The sequence below is a fragment of the Cherax quadricarinatus genome, chromosome 45 (genome assembly GCF_038502225.1).
Source record: "Cherax quadricarinatus isolate ZL_2023a chromosome 45, ASM3850222v1, whole genome shotgun sequence".
In the NCBI taxonomy this organism is placed as follows: Eukaryota; Metazoa; Arthropoda; class Malacostraca; order Decapoda; family Parastacidae; genus Cherax; species Cherax quadricarinatus.
In genome coordinates, this window is record NC_091336.1 from 8,938,643 (window position 1) to 8,962,118 (window position 23,476).

Here is a 23,476-nt window from a genome sequence, read left to right on the forward strand (position 1 = left end):
TAGGATAGTGGGAGAGGAGAGTGACAGAAATGAAGAGGCCGGTCAAATATTTGTGTATGTTTGTAAACAAAATTAGATATACCATCAGTGTGCTGCTGCTATATTATATTACAGTTACAACTGGAAGAGAAAGATAAGTTTCCCTGTTATATTCCATCACGCAAGATGGGGCTCATACAGGATGTTGACATCTGTCAGCCTCAACTGGGAGACTTTAGTAGGGTAATGAGGATTTTCAGTGTTAAATAGGGGATTAAAAGGGTTGAATAACGCTCTAAACTGATGTGTATGTGTATGTGTGTGTGTGTGTATATATATATATATATATATATATATATATATATATATATATATATATATATATATATATATATATTTATGCAATAAGATCACAGTAAACAGGAGATTTCAGAATATGCAAAACAACCACTCTGAAAGAATAGAGAAATTCCAAGCGCTTTCGTGACTACTCACATTATCAAGGAACTATGAAAGTAAAGCATCCAAGGAAGCTATATAAGGGGTCTGGCCAACACCTCACTATCAGATCCCACAACGGTTAAACACCTGACGCGCGCCGACCCAACTTGGATAGGTCCTTTGCACAACTCACCCACAAACTATTCTACCCAAGAAAATTTAAAAATGATTATTTGTCCAGTGTATATTAAATTCTTCCCAAATTCTATTAATTATAAATGGATCTAATTTATATAAACCAAAGGAAATATTCATATTATTGTCAAAACTGCTTTTTATGAAACAAGATTTAATTATATTCCTGTCGACCATGGACTTGCTTGATACTACTTTCTCAACTTTTTGAAAATCAATTGGATGGTTAAAATCTCTTACATGAATAAATAGAGCATTGGAATCTTGTCCAGTTCTAATGCTATATTTATGTTGTTTTAATCTTAGTTCGAGATTTTTACCAGTTTGACCGTAATAAACTTTATCGCAAATTTTACAAGGAACCTTATAGACACATCCATCAGCATTTTGGGGGGAATTCTTTATCAAAGTTTTTTTTACTGTATCAAGATTTTTGAATACAACTTTAATATTAAAAGTCTTAAGAAGAGAAGGCATATCAACCAAGTTTTCATGGTAAGGGAGAACCAACATATTTTTAGTTGAATAAGGCTGGTTGTCCCTTTTTGGATTGTAAAAAGTATTTCTAGCAACTTTAAAAGATTTATCAATTACATTTCTTGGGTATTTTAAATCATTACCTATTTCATAAATTTTGGATATTTCCTCATCTATGAACTCGGGACTACAAATTCGTAAAGCTCTCAAAAACATTGATGAGAAAACAGACAGTTTGACTCTATCTTGATGCGAGGAATAATAGTGGACATAGGAACAGTTATTTGTAGGTTTTCTGTAAATTTTAAATTTGAATTCATTACCCTTAATAATTAAAACATCTAGAAAAGGCAATGAGTTATTTTCTTCAAACTCAACAGTAAAGTTTATAGAATGGGCTAAGCTATTTAATTTTCCAAGGAAATGGTGTATATCTACATTTTTGGGCATAAGACACAAAATATCATCAACATATCTGAACCATTTAGCTCTATTAGGGAGGATTATGTTAAGCAACCTTGTTTCAAAAAATTCCATGTATAGGTTACTAAGAACAGGTGAAAGAGGATTTCCCATTGCCATACCAAACTTCTGAGTGTAAAACTTATCATTAAATACAAATTTTGCATCAACAATGCAAAGTTTAATAAGTTTAATGATAGTAGGAACTGGCAATGGTAAATCATAGTTAACGAGTTCTTCAGATAAGAAACTTAATAAATCATCAACAGGAACTTTCGTAAACAAGGAAGTAACATCAAAACTAACCATGTTAAAATCATTTAAGTCAGTCAAGGAGCTTAATTTATCAACCAAGTCTATGTTGTTTTTAACATTAAAGTTAGAAATTTTACCAACAATAGGGCTCAAAATATCAACAAGCCATTTGGATAATTTATATGAAACTGACCCTATGGAGCTAATAATTGGTCTGACTGGATTCCCTGGTTTGTGTGTTTTTATTAGTCCATACATGTAAGGTAAAGATGGATTAGTGGAAGTAAATTGTTTGACTAATTCATCTTTGCCTTTCAGTAGAAGTTTTATTGTTTTATTGAAATTGCTGTTAACGGTTTCTAGGGGATTTTTCCTAAGTTTAGAATAGGTTTCAGTATCATCTAAGAGATTATTCATTTTTTCTTGATAATCATTTTCTTTCATAATTACTATTGCATTTATTTTGTCTGCTTTAGTAAGGCGCAAATTTTTATTGTTATTAAGTGTATCATAAGACTTAAAGAATCTTTGAGGGCAATTGGGAATGTTTGGTTTTAACATAGAGCTATATACCATTCCTTTACTAATATTAATTTCATCAGAGGATAAATCAGAAAATTTTTCAAAGTTACAAAAGGCTTTTGCAATTTCAACATTATTAAGTTTTTTTGAAGTTGCAAAACTTAGGCCAAAACCTAGAGCAGCAGTTGTATGTTTGTCTAAAATTTCATCTGATAAGTTAATTACAAAATTGTTATTAGCATGTTTTGTCCAATCACTATTTTCAATTAAAATGTCTAATTTTCTTTGTAGTTTGCTCTTGAGTTCATTACAAATTCTTCTGAGTTTATTATAGCAATGATCCAACATACTGTGTTTCCATTCTGATGGAATGGCCTGATTAAAAGAGTATTTTTTGTTTCTCAATATTTTGAATGCTTCCTTCTCCTGTATTTTAGTTATTTCAATATGTTTCTGAAGAATAATTCTCATAAAATCATCAAAAGGACGATCTCTCATGTCAAGGAGTCTATTGGGTAAAAGAGACTTGGGCAGAACTTGTTCATTTAAACAATTTTTTAAAAAATTAAGTCGAATTTTTAACTTGTGGGACTTGATCAGTGCAAAAGAAAACTGTGAAACAAAAGATATATGATTAGGAAAGCTTATCGAGAACATTCTGAAGAGTCGTGTGGTATCCATTAATGCAATAAGATCACAGTAAACATCACAGTAAACACAGTAAACATTAATGGATACCACACGACTCTTCAGAATGTTCTCGATAAGCTTTCCTAATCATATATCTTTTGTTTCACAGTTTTCTTTTGCACTGATCAAGTCCCACAAGTTAAAAATTCGACTTAATTTTTTAAAAAATTGTTTAAATGAACAAGTTCTGCCCAAGTCTCTTTTACCCAATAGACTCCTTGACATGAGAGATCGTCCTTTTGATGATTTTATGAGAATTATTCTTCAGAAACATATTGAAATAACTAAAATACAGGAGAAGGAAGCATTCAAAATATTGAGAAACAAAAAATACTCTTTTAATCAGGCCATTCCATCAGAATGGAAACACAGTATGTTGGATCATTGCTATAATAAACTCAGAAGAATTTGTAATGAACTCAAGAGCAAACTACAAAGAAAATTAGACATTTTAATTGAAAATAGTGATTGGACAAAGCATGCTAATAACAATTTTGTAATTAACTTATCAGATGAAATTTTAGACAAACATACAACTGCTGCTCTAGGTTTTGGCCTAAGTTTTGCAACTTCAAAAAAACTTAATAATGTTGAAATTGCAAAAGCCTTTTGTAACTTTGAAAAATTTTCTGATTTATCCTCTGATGAAATTAATATTAGTAAAGGAATGGTATATAGCTCTATGTTAAAACCAAACATTCCCAATTGCCCTCAAAGATTCTTTAAGTCTTATGATACACTTAATAACAATAAAAATTTGCGCCTTACTAAAGCAGACAAAATAAATGCAATAGTAATTATGAAAGAATATGATTACCAAGAAAAAATGAATAATCCTTTAGATGATACTGAAACCTATTCTAAACTTAGGAAAAATCCCCTAGAAACCGTTAACAGCAATTTCAATAAAACAATAAAACTTCTACTGAAAGGCAAAGATGAATTAGTCAAACAATTTACTTCCACTAATCCATCTTTACCTTACATGTATGGACTAATAAAAACACACAAACCAGGGAATCCAGTCAGACCAATTATTAGCTCCATAGGGTCAGTTTCATATAAATTATCCAAATGGCTTGTTGATATTTTGAGCCCTATTGTTGGCAAAATTTCTAACTTTAATGTTAAAAACAACATAGACTTGGTTGATAAATTAAGCTCCTTGACTGACTTAAATGATTTTAACATGGTTAGTTTTGATGTTACTTCCTTGTTTACGAAAGTTCCTGTTGATGATTTATTAAGTTTCTTATCTGAAGAACTCGTTAACTATGATTTACCATTGCCAGTTCCTACTATCATTAAACTTATTAAACTTTGCATTGTTGATGCAAAATTTGTATTTAATGATAAGTTTTACACTCAGAAGTTTGGTATGGCAATGGGAAATCCTCTTTCACCTGTTCTTAGTAACCTATACATGGAATTTTTTGAAACAAGGTTGCTTAACACAATCCTCCCTAATAGAGCTAAATGGTTCAGATATGTTGATGATATTTTGTGTCTTATGCCCAAAAATGTAGATATACACCATTTCCTTGGAAAATTAAATAGCTTAGCCCATTCTATAAACTTTACTGTTGAGTTTGAAGAAAATAACTCATTGCCTTTTCTAGATGTTTTAATTATTAAGGGTAATAATGAATTCAAATTTAAAATTTACAGAAAACCTACAAATAACTGTTCCTATGTCCACTATTATTCCTCGCATCAAGATAGAGTCAAACTGTCTGTTTTCTCATCAATGTTTTTGAGAGCTTTACGAATTTGTAGTCCTGAGTTCATAGATGAGGAAATATCCAAAATTTATGAAATAGGTAATGATTTAAAATACCCAAGAAATGTAATTGATAAATCTTTTAAAGTTGCTAGAAACACTTTTTATAATCCAAAAAGGGACAACCAGCCTTATTCAACTAAAAATATGTTGGTTCTCCCTTACCATGAAAACTTGGTTGATATGCCTTCTCTTCTTAAGACTTTTAATATTAAAGTTGTATTCAAAAATCTTGATACAGTAAAAAAAACTTTTGATAAAGAATTCCCCCCAAAATGCTGATGGATGTGTCTATAAGATTCCTTGTAAAATTTGCGATAAAGTTTATTACGGTCAAACTGGTAAAAATCTCGAACTAAGATTAAAACAACATAAATATAGCATTAGAACTGGACAAGATTCCAATGCTCTATTTATTCATGTAAGAGATTTTAACCATCCAATTGATTTTCAAAAAGTTGAGAAAGTAGTATCAAGCAAGTCCATGGTCGACAGGAATATAATTGAATCTTGTTTCATAAAAAGCAGTTTTGACAATAATATGAATATTTCCTTTGGTTTATATAAATTAGATCCATTTATAATTAATAGAATTTGGGAAGAATTTAATAATACACTGGACAAATAATAATTTTTAAATTTTCTTGGGTAGAATAGTTTGGGGGTGAGTTTTGCAAAGGACCTATCCAAGTTGGCTCGCCGCGCGTCACGTGTTTAACCGTTGTGGGATCTGATAGTGAGGTGCTGGCCGGACCCCTTATATAGCTTCCTTGGATGCTTCACTTTCATAGTTCCTTGATAATGTGAGTAGTCACGAAAGCGCTTGGAATTTCTCTATTCTTTCAGAGTGGTTGTTTTGCATGAATTTGACCTCTATTCTTTACACCAGAGTGGCTAACATATAATTTTGTTTTAGCATTGCATATATATATATATATATATATATAATATATATATATATATATATATATATATATATATATATATATATATATATATATATATATATATATATATATATATATATATATATATACACGAAGTACATGATTGAGGTTAGGTTTCGTGGGGTTGGATTTGAGTACCTCAGGTGAGGATGAGGTTAAAGGTGGTATAGGATGGGGGAAGGATAGGGATTTGGCTGGGAGTCTTACCTCTAGCCGGTCAGTCCTAGGCACCTTCTGGGCGGGAACCACCTGCTGGGATACGACGGCGTTGATAGGCGAGGCCACGGCGCCGTCCGTCATGCCCATAGTCATGACCGGCGAGGAGGCAATGTAGGGGTTGAAGTTACTCATGGCGGGGATCCCAGCCAGGTAGGGCGCGGAGTTGTGCTGCGGGCAAAAACAATAATCCTCAATCATCGTAACATAATAACAACAATTTTATAATACTAAACTCACTCAAAACAGTGGTGGCTCATAAATATTAACCTTAAGAAATTATTAAAATAAAAAAAACACGAAAATAAAAGAAATGGCATTTTATGAATCTCAACGGTTGTGATGTCTTATCATGCAGGTTCACTGAGATGATCTGACACCAACATGAGACATATTTTCCAGCATAAAATATACCACCTCACCACAGACCGATACAAGCTTTCTCGACCCCTCAAATAACAATTTACATAAGCAATATATAGAAGCGAAACTGTACAGATATTTTCAGTAACATTCGTAGGGTAAACGTACATGTAGGCTGAGATAAGAGACGGTAATATATTGTGAGGATGAAGCAGAATGCGGCTGGTGTAGCAAGGAGTACCTGATGGTGTATATTTAGAGTAGCTGCCATATAACAAAGGGGTCTAGAACGTACGGCTGAGTACCTTGGTGTAGGAGGTGCTGTATTAGGTAGTGTAGCTGATGTAGTGGCTGATGGCGTCTCTGGGTTACTGTGGGAGGGGGTAGAGCTAAAAACGTTTTGCTGGAGCAGTGATTAAATGGGGGTGTTGCTGGGAGAGGCAAAATGATAATAAAAAAAAATATTTTTTTACCAATACGTCTGTATATTTAACAAGATACCTCATGTAATTCTAGTTCTTTGTATTTGTTAGCTTGTCACTTAAATGCTTTCAAGTCGTACTGGTCAATATTGCAGCCACAGTTAGTTAAATGGTGCAGAAAGCATTCGTAAAATAGGCACGTCCTCTTCGCAATAATGCCATTTCAAATTATTGTCAGTGGCATTAGTCAAAAGACAGGAAGCGTAGAATATGAAGATATCACTTAGATTTACCAGGTTCCTCGTTACTAAAGCAAGGATCAGTGAAGCACAGCCAGCATACAAGACTTCCGAACTGGAGGTCTTGAAAAAGGACTGGAGTAATTATTAAATTACAAATGAAGTGCGTTGGTAACAGTTTGGTGAGAGACTGACCTTACCTAGTGAAAGTGTCAAGAACTTTCCTTCCTTAGTATCAGGGGCTCCCCTTGCCTGGTGTCAGGGGATCCCCCTCATGGTGTCAGGGACACTTCTTGCTTGGTGTAAGGGGCTTGTATGGTGTCAGGGGATCCCCCTACATGGTGTCAGGGACATTCCTGCCTTGGTATCAGGGGATCACCCTTCATGGTGTCAGGGACATCCCATGCATGGTGTCAGGGATTCCTCTTTAACTTCGCATTTTGGCAATCCTCGTAAACAAATTAAAATGAATCAGGAAGGTTGAGGGATTAAGGTGATGCAGAGAAGGAAGGGGAGGGATTAATATGACATAGGAAAGAAAGGAAAGGGGAGGGAATGGATTAAGGTGATGTTGGGGGATAAAGGAGAACGAGGAGGGAGTGGAGGAGGAACTGGATCTCTTCACTGGGTTGATCTGTATAGCATCAGAATGCAACTTTATTTCTTATCAAGAGGCAGGTCATGTCTATCAAGCGGAAGGTGAGTGATGGGAGGTTGGAGATGAAGGGGATGGAAACATGAGGGAAGAGGGATAAGGAAAGGAGTTTCTCCCTCAGTCTTCTCCAGACTCCAGGAAGCTGGTGACGCGCACCGCACGACTGTGGGCGACAACCGAGAAATTATGATACGCTGCCCTGGAAATTTATCATTATAATAATTATTAGAATCTATAGTTTACCATTTTAAAGGTATCATCATCATAATTGTAAGTGTTGTTATTACCAGTCTAGCTTTGATGTATCCGGTGGTGGTGGTTTTAGATCGAAGCGTGTGTGTGCACACTTGAGTTTGCACACCCAGGTATAGTTGCAAGGGTCGAGTCTCAGCCCCTGGGTCTACCTTTTATTAATAAAAGCTGTGGACTTTTGATTCGAACTCGAGCCACAAAGTGATACCACAGTCACTTTACTAAGTCACCACTGCACTTAGTAAAATCTGTAACGTAGTTCCTTATTCTTTCACACACACACTGTCGTCATTTAGGCATGTAGTGGGATTGTAGGATATGGTATAGTGTGTCTGGGACTCCAGCGTGTGATAGGTTGCTGCGAGCTTTATTAGTGATTAGTTCAGGTAGCCAGTGAGTGGTCTTTGGCTATCAACTCTGGATGTATTGCTTCCTTAGTGAAGATCTGTGGATCCTCTCTCGACAATCTCAGCTCCCCATGAATGTAATAATACTCGGAGAAGTGCTAAACTCGTAGGGGTCATATAGCGTGTGGGAGAATGGGAGGTATCCGGGTCCGCTCCAAGAAAGGGGAGAGCAAGTCCAGTTCCTTGGATTAAGAGCTCACCGGCATCAAGGAACCTTCCCTCGAGGGGCCTCGGAGTCTAGATAAAGTACTAAAGAGTGAATCAAGTCCGGTTTCTTTGGGGATTTACCCAAAGTTTCCCGGAACTTATATTCCTGGGAGAAGTCTTCTATCTGTGTTTGTTTCACCAGTATTTGATGGGCTCAGAAAACTCATAAGTTAGCTTCTTCATTTTAATGAATTTGAAAACCCGAGATGAAACATTCAGAAGTTAATTCAAAGGGGAATATCTGGTTCCATCAATGACTAATTTGGTTATTTCTGCTATGTTCAAGCAAACTTTTTCCTCATGCATAATGTTTGCCTTTTGTTGAGGCTAGTCGTCTTCATTTGGTATCTAGCTTGCCGCGTAGTCATAATTCATTACCTTTGCCTTTGATGAATTTCGAGTTTTTTTTTCTACTCCCGGAGCCCGGCCTTGGGCCAGGTTCGTTTGGTGCTTGTCTGATCACAGCCAGGCTGTTGCTGCTGGTGGCCCGCATATCCATCACAGCCTAGTTGATCTGGCACCTGGTGAAGATACCTTTCCAGTTTCCTCTTGAAGACTTCTACATTTGTCCCAACAATGTTTCTGATATCTTCTGGTAAGATGTAGAATACTCTGGGGCTACGGACGTTGATACAGTGTTCCCTTATTGTGCTCACTGCACCCCTGCTTTTCATTGGATTTATTTTGTATTTCCTTTCATATCTCTCGCTCCAGTATGTTATGGCAGTGAGGGACAAGGCCCTCACGTACTTTCCAAGTATATATTATCATGCATCTTTCCTCCACTCCAATTAGTACATATTTAGGAACTTAAGACTTTCCCTGTAATTTTAATGCTTTATTGGCTCTATGCGGGCAGTAAATTATCTCTGGATCTGTTCCAGCACGGATGTCTATCTTGTCCAAAACGGAGCTATCAACATTGAACAACATTCTAAACAAGAGAGCACAATTTGAAAAGTGTCACCACTGGTATTATTTCCCTTGTTTTGAAAGTTCTCATTATCCACCCCTACTTCCTGGCAGGGTGGATGATAAGAACTTTCAAGGTAAATAGTGCCAGTTGTGACACCTTTCAAATCGCTTGTGCTCTCTCGTTTGGAATCCTGTTCAATGTTGATGGCCCGTTCAAGACAAGAGATATCAGAACTGGAACAGATACAGACCACACAGAGCCAATAAAGCATTTAAATTACCGAATTCTTCTTTGTAGAGACATGGAAGAGAAAATCGTTCCGCATCTTTCTAATTTCTGTGCTCGATTTTGTACATACAACAGCTTTTCTTATTTCTTAATTATTGAAGAACTGCTTCTTTATCACTCCAGTTTGTGGTTTTTTCTATTGTGTAATGACCTGGTACTTTTTGAAGAGAGCCAATTTGGTGCCTATATAAGGTAGTGGCAGTTCCAGTTGTGGCACTGTCCTGACTTTCAGTGATGCCACTCTAGCTTTGGGAGTGACTCAAACTTGTTTACATGAGTAACGCTGAAGGAACTGCACCGTAAGTCTTGGTGGGAGAGTCAGAGAACACAATTAATGTGTAGCACTTTCCCTCTTGATCTAGTATTTGTCTGGGAAAGTTAATTTGGTGGAGTTGTGTCAACTCAATGGAGCCCCACACTCCTGGCCTGACTTATTTCTAGAAGTAAGCTCTTGTCTTCACGCAGTTTGAGTTTCCATGCTTTCTGTGCAAGAGTCTTAACTTTTATAGTAATTTGGTGAGATAAGTCCTAATGGATTAAAACAAAGTGATCTCTTCGACAATAAACTACGTTGGATGCATTTACTGCGAGGTTTGTTGTGTATTTCTTTAAGGTGCAAAGTATCTTCCCGTGTATCCCAAACCAATTATGCATATTATTGCAATCGCGAGCTTCTACACGAGGGAGTACAATTTTAGGATTTCCCGTAATTCAGCAGAATTATATGTTCCACATCCTGAAAGGCGTATCTGCGCCTCCCATTTCCTTGTTAGCTTCTACATATGCTGACTTAATCCTCCTCTTCGTTCACTGTACTTTGAAGACTGTTGGCATAAAAAAAGTCTACTTGATGTGTCTGAGCGGATTTGTTGATTTCTTCAAATGAGTGCTCAGAGCAGCTTACATCAAGAAGGTAGTGATGCTGCACAGGATACAACGAATTTGAGCAGACGGGTTTTTACAAGACTGATAATCGTGTGGATCCTCTTGCCACAGAAATCGAGTACATTCTCTGTCGACTGTCATAGAACTCCAACAAGTTCGTAATACAGAGTTTTCCATCCCTAAATCCGTGCTCGTTTTCTCATAAGAATTTTTCTCTCTCCAAATGGGGCGATATTCCTGTTCTTCCAATCTTCTCCAGAACTTTTGATAGCGCGCGCGCGCGTCCTTGCTTACTTCCTTGCTCGTGTACGTGTCTGCGCTAGCGAGTATGATCATGGATGAGTTCTGCAACACCAGTGGTCAGAGAGAGACGTCGACCTGTGACCTGCCACGCACGATGCTTATGTATTAAGAATCAACACACACTTACACGCTCAGCGAGGTCACCCTCTAGTTTTGCATACTAACAACACATGCCTTCAATACACACATGTGTGTGTCTACCGACGCTCTTACCTAGTTCCACAAAAATACCTACCTATTCCATGTCCGTATATGTATATATGTGTGTGTACGTATGTATATGTGTACATATGTATACATATGCATGTGTTCCCTAGGGCATATTACTCGTAAATCTAGCAGCTTACTGCTCTGGATGGATAATAAAGATTTACGACGTGTAACTGGTAATGAGAATATTCTGTATTGAAGGCTTTACTGTGTGTGATGCTTTTTTTTTTTTTGTTTAGTGACCTCTTTCACAGCCTCACCGTCCAAAATAACCTCACACCTACCACAGTCTCGCACCCACTACAACCTCACTCCTACCACAGTCTCGCACCCACTACAACCTCACTCCTACCACAGTCTCGCACCCACTACAACCTCACACCTACCACAGTCTCGCACCCACTACAACCTCACACCTACCACAGTCTCGCACCTACTACAACCTCACTCCTACCAGTCTCGCACCCACTACAACCTCACTCCTACCACAGTCTCGCACCCACTACAACCTCACTCCTACCACAGTCTCGCACCTACTACAACCTCACTCCTACCACAGTCTCGCACCCACTACAACCTCACTCCTACCACAGTCTCGCACCTACTACAACCTCACTCCTACCACAGTCTCGCACCCACTACAACCTCACTCCTACCACAGTCTCGCACCCACTACAACCTCACTCCTACCAAAGTCTCGCACCCACTACAACCTCACTCCTACCAAAGTCTCGCACCCACTACAACCTCACACCTACCACCATGATATCACACCCACGACACCCTCCCCTACCATAATTTCACACCTACCACAGCCTCATGTACCATAGCCCCACCTACCAGTTTCATACCTACCACAGCCTCGCCTACCAGTTTCACACCACAGCCTCACCTATCGTAGCCCCATCTACCACATTTTCATACCTATCACAGCCTTGCCTACCAGTTTCACATCTACCACCGCCTCACCTACCACAGCCTCACCTACCACCGCGTCACCTACCACCGCCTCGCCTACCACAGCCTCACCTACCACAGCCTCACCTACCACCGCCTCACCTACCACAGCCTCACCTACCACAGCCTCACCTACCACAGCCTCACCTACCACAGCCTCACCTACCACAGCCTCACCTACCACAGCCTCACCTACCACAGCCTCACCTACCACAGCCTCACCTACCACAGCCTCACCTACCACAGCTTCAACTACCACAGTTTCACACCCACCACGGCCTCACCTACCACAGCCTCTACCACAGTTTCACACCTAATACAGCCTCACCTACCACAGCCTCAACTACCACAGCTTCACACCTACCACTGCCTCAACAACCACTGCCTCAACTACCACTGCCTCAACTACCACTGCCTCAACTACCACTGCCTCAACTACCACAGCCTCAACTACCACAGCTTCACACCTACCACTGCCTCAACTACCACTGCCTCAACTACCACAGCCTCAACTACCACTGCCTCAACTACCACAGCCTCAACTACCACAGCTTCACACCTACCACAGCTTCACACCTACCACTGCCTCAACTACCACTGCCTCAACCACTGCCTCAACTACCACTGCCTCAACTACCACTGCCTCAACTACCACAGCCTCAACTACCACTGCCTCAACTACCACTGCCTCAACTACCACAGCCTCAACTACCACAGCTTCACACCTACCACAGCTTCACACCTACCATTGCCTCAACTACCACAGCCTCAACTACCACAGCTTCACACCTACCACAGCTTCACACCTACCACTGCCTCAACTACCACTGCCTCAACTACCACAGCCTCAACTACCACTGCCTCAACTACCACTGCCTCAACTACCACTGCCTCAACTACCACAGCCTCAACTACCACTGCCTCAAATACCACTGCCTCAACTACCACTGCCTCAACTACCACTGCCTCAACTACCACAGCCTCAACTACCACAGCCTCAACTACCACTGCCTCAAATACCACTGCCTCAACTACCACTGCCTCAACTACCACTGCCTCAACTACCACAGCCTCAACTACCACTGCCTCAAATACCACTGCCTCAACTACCACTGCCTCAACTACCACTGCCTCAACTACCACTGCCTCAAATACCACTGCCTCAAATACCACTGCCTCAACTACCACTGCCTCAACTACCACTGCCTCAACTACCACTGCCTCAACTACCACAGCCTCAACTACCACTGCCTCAAATACCACTGCCTCAACTACCACTGCCTCAACTACCACTGCCTCAACTACCACTGCCTCAACTTCCACAGCTTCACACCTACCACTGCCTCAACTACCACTGCCTCAACTACCACAGCCTCAACTACCACTGCCTCAAATACCACTGCCTCAACTACCACTGCCTCAACTACCACTGCCTCAACTACCACTGCCTCAACTACCACAGCCTCACCTACCACAGCCTCAACTACCACAGCCTCAACTACCACGGCCTCACCTACCACAGTTTCACAACTACCACTGCCTCAACTACCACAGCCTCACCTACCACAGCCTCAACTACCACTGCCTCAACTACCACGGCCTCAACTACCACAGCCTCAACTACCACTGCCTCAAATACCACTGCCTCAACTACCCCTGCCTCAACTACCACTGCCTCAACTACCACAGCCTCACCTACCACAGCCTCAACTACCACAGCCTCAACTACCACGGCCTCACCTACCACAGTTTCACAACTACCACTGCCTCAACTACCACAGCCTCACCTACCACAGCCTCAACTACCACAGCCTCAACTACCACAGCTTCACGCCTACCACTGCCTCAACTACCACTGCCTCAACTACCACAGCCTCAACTACCACAGCCCCAACTACCACTGCCTCAACTACCACAGCCTCACCTACCACAGCCTCACCTACCACAGCCTCAACTACCACAGCCTCAACTACCACAGCCTCAACTACCACAGTTTCACACCTACCACAGCCTCATCTACCACAGTTTCACACCTACCACAGCCTCACCTACCACAGCCTCATCTACCACAGTTTCACACCTACCACAGCCTCACCTACCACAGCCTCAACTACCACTGCCTCAACTACCACAGCCTCATCTACCACAGCCTCATCTACCACAGTTTTACACCTACCACAGCCTCAACTACCACCGCCTCAACTACCACTGCCTCAACTACCACAGCCTCACCTACCACAGCCTCATCTACCACAGTTTCACACCTACCACAGCCTCACCTACCACAGCCTCATCTACCACAGTTTCACACCTACCACAGCCTCATCTACCACAGTTTCACACCTACCACAGCCTCATCTACCACAGTTTCACACCTACCACAGCCTCATCTACCACAGTTTCACACCTACCACAGCCTCACCTACCACAGCCTCAACTACCACAGCCTCAACTACCACAACCTCAACTACCACTGCCTCAACTACACTGCCTCAACTACCACAGCCTCATCTACCACAGCCACATCTACCACAGTTTCACACCTACCACAGCCTCAACTACTACAACCTCAACTACCACTGCCTCAACTACCACTGCCTCAACTACCACTGCCTCAACTACCACTGCCTCAACTACCACAGCCTCATCTACCACAGCCACATCTACCACAGTTTCACACCTACCACAGCCTCAACTACCACTTCCTCAACTACCACAGCCTCAACTACCACAGCCTCAACTACCACTGCCTCAACTAACACTGTCTCACCTACCACAGCCTCATCTACCACAGCCTCAACTAACACTGCCTCATCTACCACAGCCTCACCTACCACAGCCTCATCTACCACAGCCTCACCTACCACAGCCTCATCTACCACAGCCTCACCTACCACAGCCTCACCTACCACAGCCTCATCTACCACAGCCTCATCTACCCCAGTTTCACACCTACCACAGCCTCATCTACCACAGCCTCATCTACCACAGTTTCACACCTACCACAGCCTCATCTACCACAGCCTCATCTACCACAGTTTCACACCTACCACAGCCTCACCTACCACAGCCTCAACTACCACAGCCTCAACTACCACAACCTCAACTACCACTGCCTCAACTACCACTGCCTCAACTACCACTGCCTCAACTACCACAGCCTCATCTACCACAGCCACATCTACCACAGTTTCACACCTACCACAGCCTCATCTACCACAGTTTCACACCTACCACAGCTTCACCTACCACAGCCTCAACTACCACAGCCTCAACTACCACAACCTCAACTACCACTGCCTCAACTACCACTGCCTCAACTACCACTGCCTCAACTACCACAGCCTCAACTACCACAGCCTCAACTACCACAACCTCAACTACCACTGCCTCAACTACCACTGCCTCAACTACCACAGCCTCAACTACCACAACCTCAACTACCACTGCCTCAACTACCACTGCCTCAACTACCACAGCCTCAACTACCACTGCCTCAACTACCACAACCTCAACTACCACTGCCTCAACTACCACTGCCTCAACTACCACTGCCTCAACTAACACTGCCTCATCTACCACTGCCTCAACTACCACAGCCTCATCTACCACAGCCTCATCTACCACAGCCTCACCTACCACAGCCTCATCTACCACAGCCTCATCTACCACAGTTTCACACCTACCACAGCCTCATTTACGACAGGTTTTCATTCCTTTTCAACGCTTTTTATAATTTATATGTTTTAGTGAAGATAAAAATCCCCTGTACGGCTGGCCTGATGAATTACGTAATGACACTGGTAATACACTTGTCAGGCTTTGCGTATTATGGTCATTTTGTAGTGGTGGGTGGCTGGGTGGGTGGTTGGGTGGGTGGCTGGGTGGGTGCCAGACAAGGCTGGCACTACGCTACCATGTTTTTTTTTCCATTTTTTTGTACCTGTCAGAAATACCGTACCGTAATTTCGAGTCGTACTTTTTAACAAAGATGTAACCGTGCTAACCATGCAGGCAGAAGGATAATGTTGGTGGATTTGGTCAGGGAGAGTGCAGGTGGTGGTTGTGGGAGGGTATGATAGTGGAGGCGTGTGTTGTGGGGGAGAGGGTGGGTAGGATGAAGCAATGATAGTGGAGGTGTGTTGTGGGGGAGAGGGTGGGTATGATCAAGCAATGATAGTGGAGGTGTGTTGTGGGGGAGAGGGTGGGTATGATCAAGCAATGATAGTGGAGGTGTGTTGTGGGGGAGAGGGTGGGTATGATCAAGCAATGATAGTGGAGGTGTGTGTTGTGGGTATGATCAAGCAGTGATAGTGGAGGTGTGTGTTGTGGGGAAGGGAGTGGGTATGATCAAGCAATGGTAGTGGAGGTGGATGTTCTAAACTTGTGGTATTAGTGTGTTAGCAGTGGTGGTTGGTGCACGAGTTAGAACTGTGGTGGCAGCGGTGATAGTGGTAGTGGCAGTGGTGGTTGTGGGTGCGTGAGTCAGAAATGTGGTGGCAGCGGTGATGGTGGTGGTGGGTGCGTGAATCAGAAATATGGTGGTGGGTGCGTGAATCAGAAATATGGTGGTGGTAATGGTGGTATTGGCAGTGGTGGTGATGGTGATGGTGGCTGTGGGTGCGTGAGTCAGAAATGTGATGGTGGTAGTGGCAGTGGTGGTGATGGTGGTTGTGGGTGCGAGTCTGAAATGTGGTGATGGTAGTGGTGATGGTGGGTGCTTCCAACGTCTAACAATGTTATCACCTCAGATTCCACAGTACACTAACAATACACACACACACACACACACGACCAGCGAAGAGGCAGGGTCAGGAGTTGTGATTCGACCCCTGCAACTACAATAAGTGAGAGCACACACTCCAGCTGCCAGTAATTAGTTTACAATATTGGTACGACAGAGCTCAAGAGGCCAGGAATCTGCAAAATGAAAGAAATGACAAATATTCCACCACCCCGGAGCCTTGTTGGACAGGAGGGGCAGGCAGTGGCCCCTCCACTCCAGAACCACAGTTACTGATGTCAACAACAACAACAACAACAACAACAACAACAACAAAAACATTTTGACAAAATATGGATAATAGGGTACAACTTATTTAGATGCTACAGAAAGAACAGTCAACAAGGGAGGAAAGGATGGTTGGTGGCCTGTATGTCAAAGTTACTAAACACCACAAATGATGTAGTTTAAGTTTTAGCACTAACGATTGAGACCCAAAACCTAGTTACTTGTTCTCTCTAGGCTGGGATACCGCTGTACACTAACAGCCCCATTCAAGACAGGTGAAATAGGTGATCTACAAAATGTACAGAGAACCTTCACGGCACGTATTACTATTGGTTTGGAGATAGGGTGGTTGATGAGTGGAACAGTCTGCCTAACAGGGTTGTTGAAGCTGGGACGTTGGGTGGTTTCAAATTTGGGTTGGATAAATACACGAATGAGAGGGGTTGTATTTGAGTGGGACTTGCACGTGAGTAAATATAATTATCAAAGCTTAATGCTTGGGTAGCATTGAAAATTGGGGTGGGTAAATATTCTGTTAGTGGGATGGATTGTAAAGGACCTGACTAGTATGGGCCAACAGGCCTACTGCAGTGTTCCTCCTTTCTGATGTTCTTAAGTTAAGCACGTTAATTACTCGGAACGTTTAAAGTACCTTGACTTGTACTCCCTGGAATGCAGGCAAGAAAGATACATCATAATCTACACCTGGAAAATCCTAGGGGGACGGATCCCAAATCTGCAAACAGAAATCACCTGATCCACTGGGAGGCCTGGTCCTCGACCAGGCCGCGGGGGTGTTGACTCCCGGAACAACCTCCAGGTAGAGACAGGTCATTTATGATGAATGGTTTGAAAAACCGACAAGTTGAAGATTGAGACACTTATGCAGCATATGGGAATCTTTATTCAGGAAACGTTTCGCCACACAGTGGCTTCATCAGTCCAATACAAAGAGGAAGGCGTAAGGAGAGGAGGAGTATGAGGTAATCAGTCCCTCAGCCTGGAGTCGATGTGTTCAGTCCATCAATCTTGACTCCCGTTAACCGCAATTGGGCGAATAAAACTAGGTAAGGATAACTCCATATCCTTGGTCGTGCAAAGGACAAACCTACCTAACCCAAAGCTTGGTAGCAACGTAATAGCGTTGGATCCATTATTTCCTGGTGCACCACACACCCCGCTCACCCAGTCTCAACACCTCCACACAAGAAGCTTTATCCTCATTGCCCTACTAAAGTCTCCCAGCTCACCCTGACCTGACTTTAACATCTATGTGACTTAACCTGCGTGAAGGAATATGGCTGGGAAACAGCTAGTTTTTGTTTCCACTGTCTGTCATATGGAATAAGGTAGCAGCACACTGCTAATGTATCATTTTGTTCCCCCCAAAATCACATTCCTACTCAAATATACAAAAGTCTATCTACAATCATGCCTTAATCTACCCAGTATGAATATTTTAAACAAATCTGTCTACTTGATCTCTTCTTGTTCACAGTCACAAGAGTCAGTGAAGAGTCATCCCACCATTTTCTTTTATACCTCCAAAAAAGATGAAATGCTCGTAAAAGTGAAGTTTGACTTTGTAATATAAATCCTGCGGTCAACGCCTCAGTGAATCTCATCATAATTAGTATAAATATTTTGTTTCTGAATTTTCTTGGGCCTCCCAAGTGCCTTGATGTCGGTGAAAGGGGATGGGAGTGGAGTCTTAATTTAAGGAATTGTATCTATCCAACCCCTTTCCATGGATCGAACCTGATGGCCTCCCATTCCAACAATGACTGGACATTGCGGGGGGAGGGGTCATACAGTGACTCGACATCATGGTGATCATACAGTGACTGGACATCATGGGGTAACATACAGTGACTGGACATCACTGAGGGGTCATACAGTGACTGGACATCATTAAGGGTCATACAGTGACTGAATAATAGTAATTATCATGGGATTATATTAGATATATTTCTAATCGCAAACAACTGATTAATCGGCCCAAGTCCTCCCACAACATGGCGCCGGAAAAAAAACAACAATTTTAGCTGTATAATCTCTGCAAAGCTCATGGAATATCATCATAATGGCAGTAACCAGTGTGTTCTATAATGGATCACACACTAGGCTATACCGAATCATTATCCCGTTAATTGTCTTTAGGTTCAACTGTCATTATCTCGTTAATGGTCATTAAGGATGATGATGAATCACTTACCAGTAATTAATGCAGGGGTGAAAAATGGAAAGGAATTTATTGAAAACAAAACTCCAAAAAAAGGGATAAAAACGATATGGCGGTCTCGTTTTCCAGTAACAAGAATTATGGTGAGTACATTTTGAATATTCAAAGTTCTAATAACTGTTATAGTTATAAAAAAAAATCACAAGTGTCGCAGATATATTGTCGCTGTAATAAGCATTTGCATTATACGAGTGCGACCGAGAAATAAACGCGACCTCACGTGCATTTCTATGATCATTAGCTCAGGACCTCCCAGCTTAAGTATTTGAAGAAAGGATCAATAGGACTGCACATGCGTGTGTAGACTACCCAAGTTCTTGTATATACCATTTTAGTGCCTCCGGGTCAGAGAAGGATGTGTTATAATAGGATCAAATTTATCACTTTAAACTCATTAAATGGTACTAAGCTTTTAACAAACCAAAGAAATCTGTTATCTTCGAGAGGGTAATACTGCGGATATAAACCGCCGTCCCACTGGACATAAGGCATGCGCGCTACCCTGTCGACCTGACGTACTAAAAAGACAGCACACACTGAATTGTGAAAAGCCTCACTGTTTAAACAAATCATGTTTTACACTGATACCAACTCAAGTACTAAGTGATGCATCCTCATATGTTCCTACACTCCCATGAATGTAAACTGAAGCTTCACTTGAATTTAACAATTCGAAGCAGGAAGAATATTGATCAATCATACAACAGTAGTCTTATTGCACAGCCAGGCATCGAGCCCCGCTGAAAAGACAGTACAAATAAATGACGGTGAAAGATGTGTAACCACTAACAGTTAGACATGCAGCCACTAATAGGTACCGACAACGGCCTCGCTAGAATCATCGATATCATAAAAGTAAATGCACAAAAAAAATGGTTGAAGAGTTGACGAAGGAGCAGATAGAATACATAAAGAGAGCATGTAGCGTTCCCTCTCCAGCCTAACTGAAGTTTCTGATACTTCCGCGTGTGTATGAGAGCCTGTCGCCATAGTAACAACCTCCAGTGTACAGAATCAAAGACTTGCACGCGAATTACAGTCCTGGAAGCAGGTCAAGTCACAGAGCCTGAGGAGCAACTGTCGACTCGTTTAACTTGATTTTACATCAAAACTGTCTAATAAGAGAACATACTTCGTCTTTCATGCGACTATTATGTTAGTACAACTCCTCAGTATTAATGGTACTGTGATTCCTCTAAACGTAACTTTTGGTAATTTCACACGTTCCACAAAGATTTTTCAAGTCTTTTTATGCTGTTTTATAATTTAAGGTTCCTTTACATCACAGCTAAAAGGTCCTTTTCTACTTAACCAGAACTGCAGAAGCCAAAGCAGGGAACAAAAATAGGGACGAAATGTATAGGTGAGAGGACAACAGGAAAGCAAGCAGAAGAGCTAGAAATGTTGAAAGTTAATTTGAAAATGACATAGCAGAGAAAGATGAAGCTAAAACAGAACTGCTTCAAAGCTCATAGTAAAGGCATAAAAATATTAGATTACATGAGTAGAACACGTTAGGCGGCAGACCCGAATGTGAGGAACTAAAAGGACAATTCAGAAAGTTGTTAGAAAAACGAAAAAATCCAATTCCGTTAAAAACATCCATACTCGAAGAAGGAAATGAAGAAGATAAAGTTACTGAGAAATCGGACATAACCGCCGAAGAGCCTGATAGCATATCTCATGGATACTAAGGAAAGGAGCAGAGCCAGTGTGTAAGCCCATAGAAGATCTTCATCCAGTCGTCGTATGAGACTACCGAGATAGTTAATGTAGTCTCTATAATTAAAAAGTAACCATCAGGAGCCCTGAACTGCAGGCTAGTATCACTGACAAGCATCTTGGTCAAAGTAATGAAGATGAATATGAACGAAGGTACTGGAGTACTTATATGGGAGGAGCTTCGTCAATGAAAATAAACATGGATTCAGGGATAGGATATTCTCTCTGATGAATCTAATTAAGTTGTATGACAATTATTGAGATGAAGAGATAGGAATAGATGGATTTAAAGAAACGATTTATTGTTCCCTGATAATGATCCATAACCAAGAGGAGCAAGCAAGCGTGAATAAATTTATCTAGTGAATTATGGAAGACAGTGACAGAATAGACAAAGTGTCAGAAGGGGCGAGGGTAAGATGTGGGGTTCCCAAAGAATCAGTATTAGAAACAAATTTATCCGTGTTACTTCGAGGTATGCACACGGCTGTAGAGGTTTCGCTTGGATGATAATGGATATATGGTTATGAAGTGCACATATGTTGTTTGGGAAGGATGGAGGAGCTGACCCAAGCCCTACCTAGCACACCAAGTTAAAATATCTTGCATCAGAGAGAGAGAGAGAGAGAGAGAGAGAGAGAGAGAGAGAGAGAGAGAGAGAGAAGCAGGACATCCACTGTGTGTGTGTTTTCCTCAGTCTACAAAAAAATCGCCACCATATTAACGAGTCTCACATCTCTGTTTCCCCCTTCATTCCTTGGAACCCCAATTTGGCTCCAGTACCATTTACCACTTCTCCCCTTCATGTGAGCGGTTATTTCACTGTAGATTTGGAATCCGTTATTCAGTTATTTTTACAGCTGTGAATTGTAATGTATTTTTCTCGCCAGCACTCCAAGGAATACAACTTAAGAGGCCTTAGGTGATTAAATAAATGGTAGTGAATGTTCTCTGCAATTTCACCAACCTTTAAAGAAGGTGTCAGTGTATAGCAGTATACCTTCGAGAATCTCACAATTATCTTGGGGTGTCTGATTTGATAGGACTGGCCTTACGCCGTGCTTGATAGTAAAAAAAAAAAGTTTGTCAGTCACAGATGGATGACCTTTAATCTCTCTGCCAAGAAAGGATTTAGACGAAAGTTACACGAACAGAGACTGCTCAGCCAACCAAGTAAAGATGTTAGGAAACACTTCAACGTGACTGTTTCCAAGAGGGAATTAGAAAGTTGCAAGAGTCAGTTCCTGCTCAACCGGGCTGTGGTTGCTCACACTATGGACTATGCTGTAAGCGGCATCAGCCACCTTTACCTATGATGAGTTCCGAAAGTTTTTCTACTCACGGAGCCCAGCCATGGGCCAGGCTTGTCTGGTGCTTGCCTGGTTAACCAGGCTGGTGTAGGACCTGGCAGCGGGGACGGTGACTCCTCTCCTCCCGAAATCAACGAGTAATCGAGCGAAATGAGCTAAACAACACAGTAGAGCCTACTCCATACACACGGGTCCTAAACGTAAACACACTAAACTAATTCACATAAATCAATCTATAGTGAAGAAGCTGCCTCTAAAAAATTAAGTCTCGTCAACTGAAATAGGTAATTAATATGCAACTGCAAGCAACAACAAACATTGCAATGGATATTATTGGCGGAACAAAAGAAAATAATCAAATCATCACCCATGTTTTGGTTGCAACACTGACAAAACTCAACGATAACACTTTGAAACTGCAGCACCACAACAGAGCGAAGCTACAGGCACATTGCAGTAACATTGTAAAGCCCCTCACAATAACACTGTAAAGACCCTAATAATAAAACTGTAAAGCCTCTCACAATAACTTTAAAGCCATGCACACTAGCACTAAAATCACTCACTGTAAAGTCATAACCTGTAAAGCCACTTCATCTTAACTAAAACCATTCTCTACATTAAGACTGCAAAGCTACTGAAGGATTCCAGAAAACGATACCTGAAGGACGTTTCCGGGGAGGGGGGGAATGTCAATGCCCCAGCGACCCGGTTCCAGACCAGACCTCCTGGTTGAAGGTCTGATTAATCAAGCTGTTAGTGCTGGTTACACGCAGTCCAAAATAAACACCCCTGATCAGGAAATAACTTGGATAACTTAAGTTTTTCCTTGAAGAAAGCTTGGGGTCTGTTGGTAATCCTCTCATGTATGAAGGGTTGAAAAGTCTTGGTCCCTTCATTCTCACTGAGTTGTCTCTTAGTGTACTATTTACAATAAGTCTCTTGAGTTTATAGGAAGTGATTTCGGGGTGTAGATTTGAGCCCAGTTCCTCAAAAAAATTTCAGGTGTAAATTATGAGGTATTTTCTCCCCTACATTCCAGGGAGTAGAGTTTGAATGATTTGGAGTACTCCCAATAAGTTAGGCAATTGACGAAATTCATACGAACACTGAAGGTTCTCTG

At 41.5% G+C, this 23,476-nt stretch overlaps 1 protein-coding gene across 2 annotated transcripts in view; it reads right to left on the reverse strand.

Moving 5' to 3' along the window:
- mbl (muscleblind) overlaps positions 1-23,476 on the reverse strand; it is a 656,886-nt gene that overhangs the window by 75,336 nt on the left and 558,074 nt on the right. For both annotated transcript variants that reach the window (XM_070094280.1, XM_053785163.2), the window contains one exon: positions 5,956-6,135. In XM_070094280.1, the coding sequence (XP_069950381.1) occupies positions 5,956-6,135 (180 nt within the window). The remainder of the gene's footprint in view (positions 1-5,955; positions 6,136-23,476) is intronic.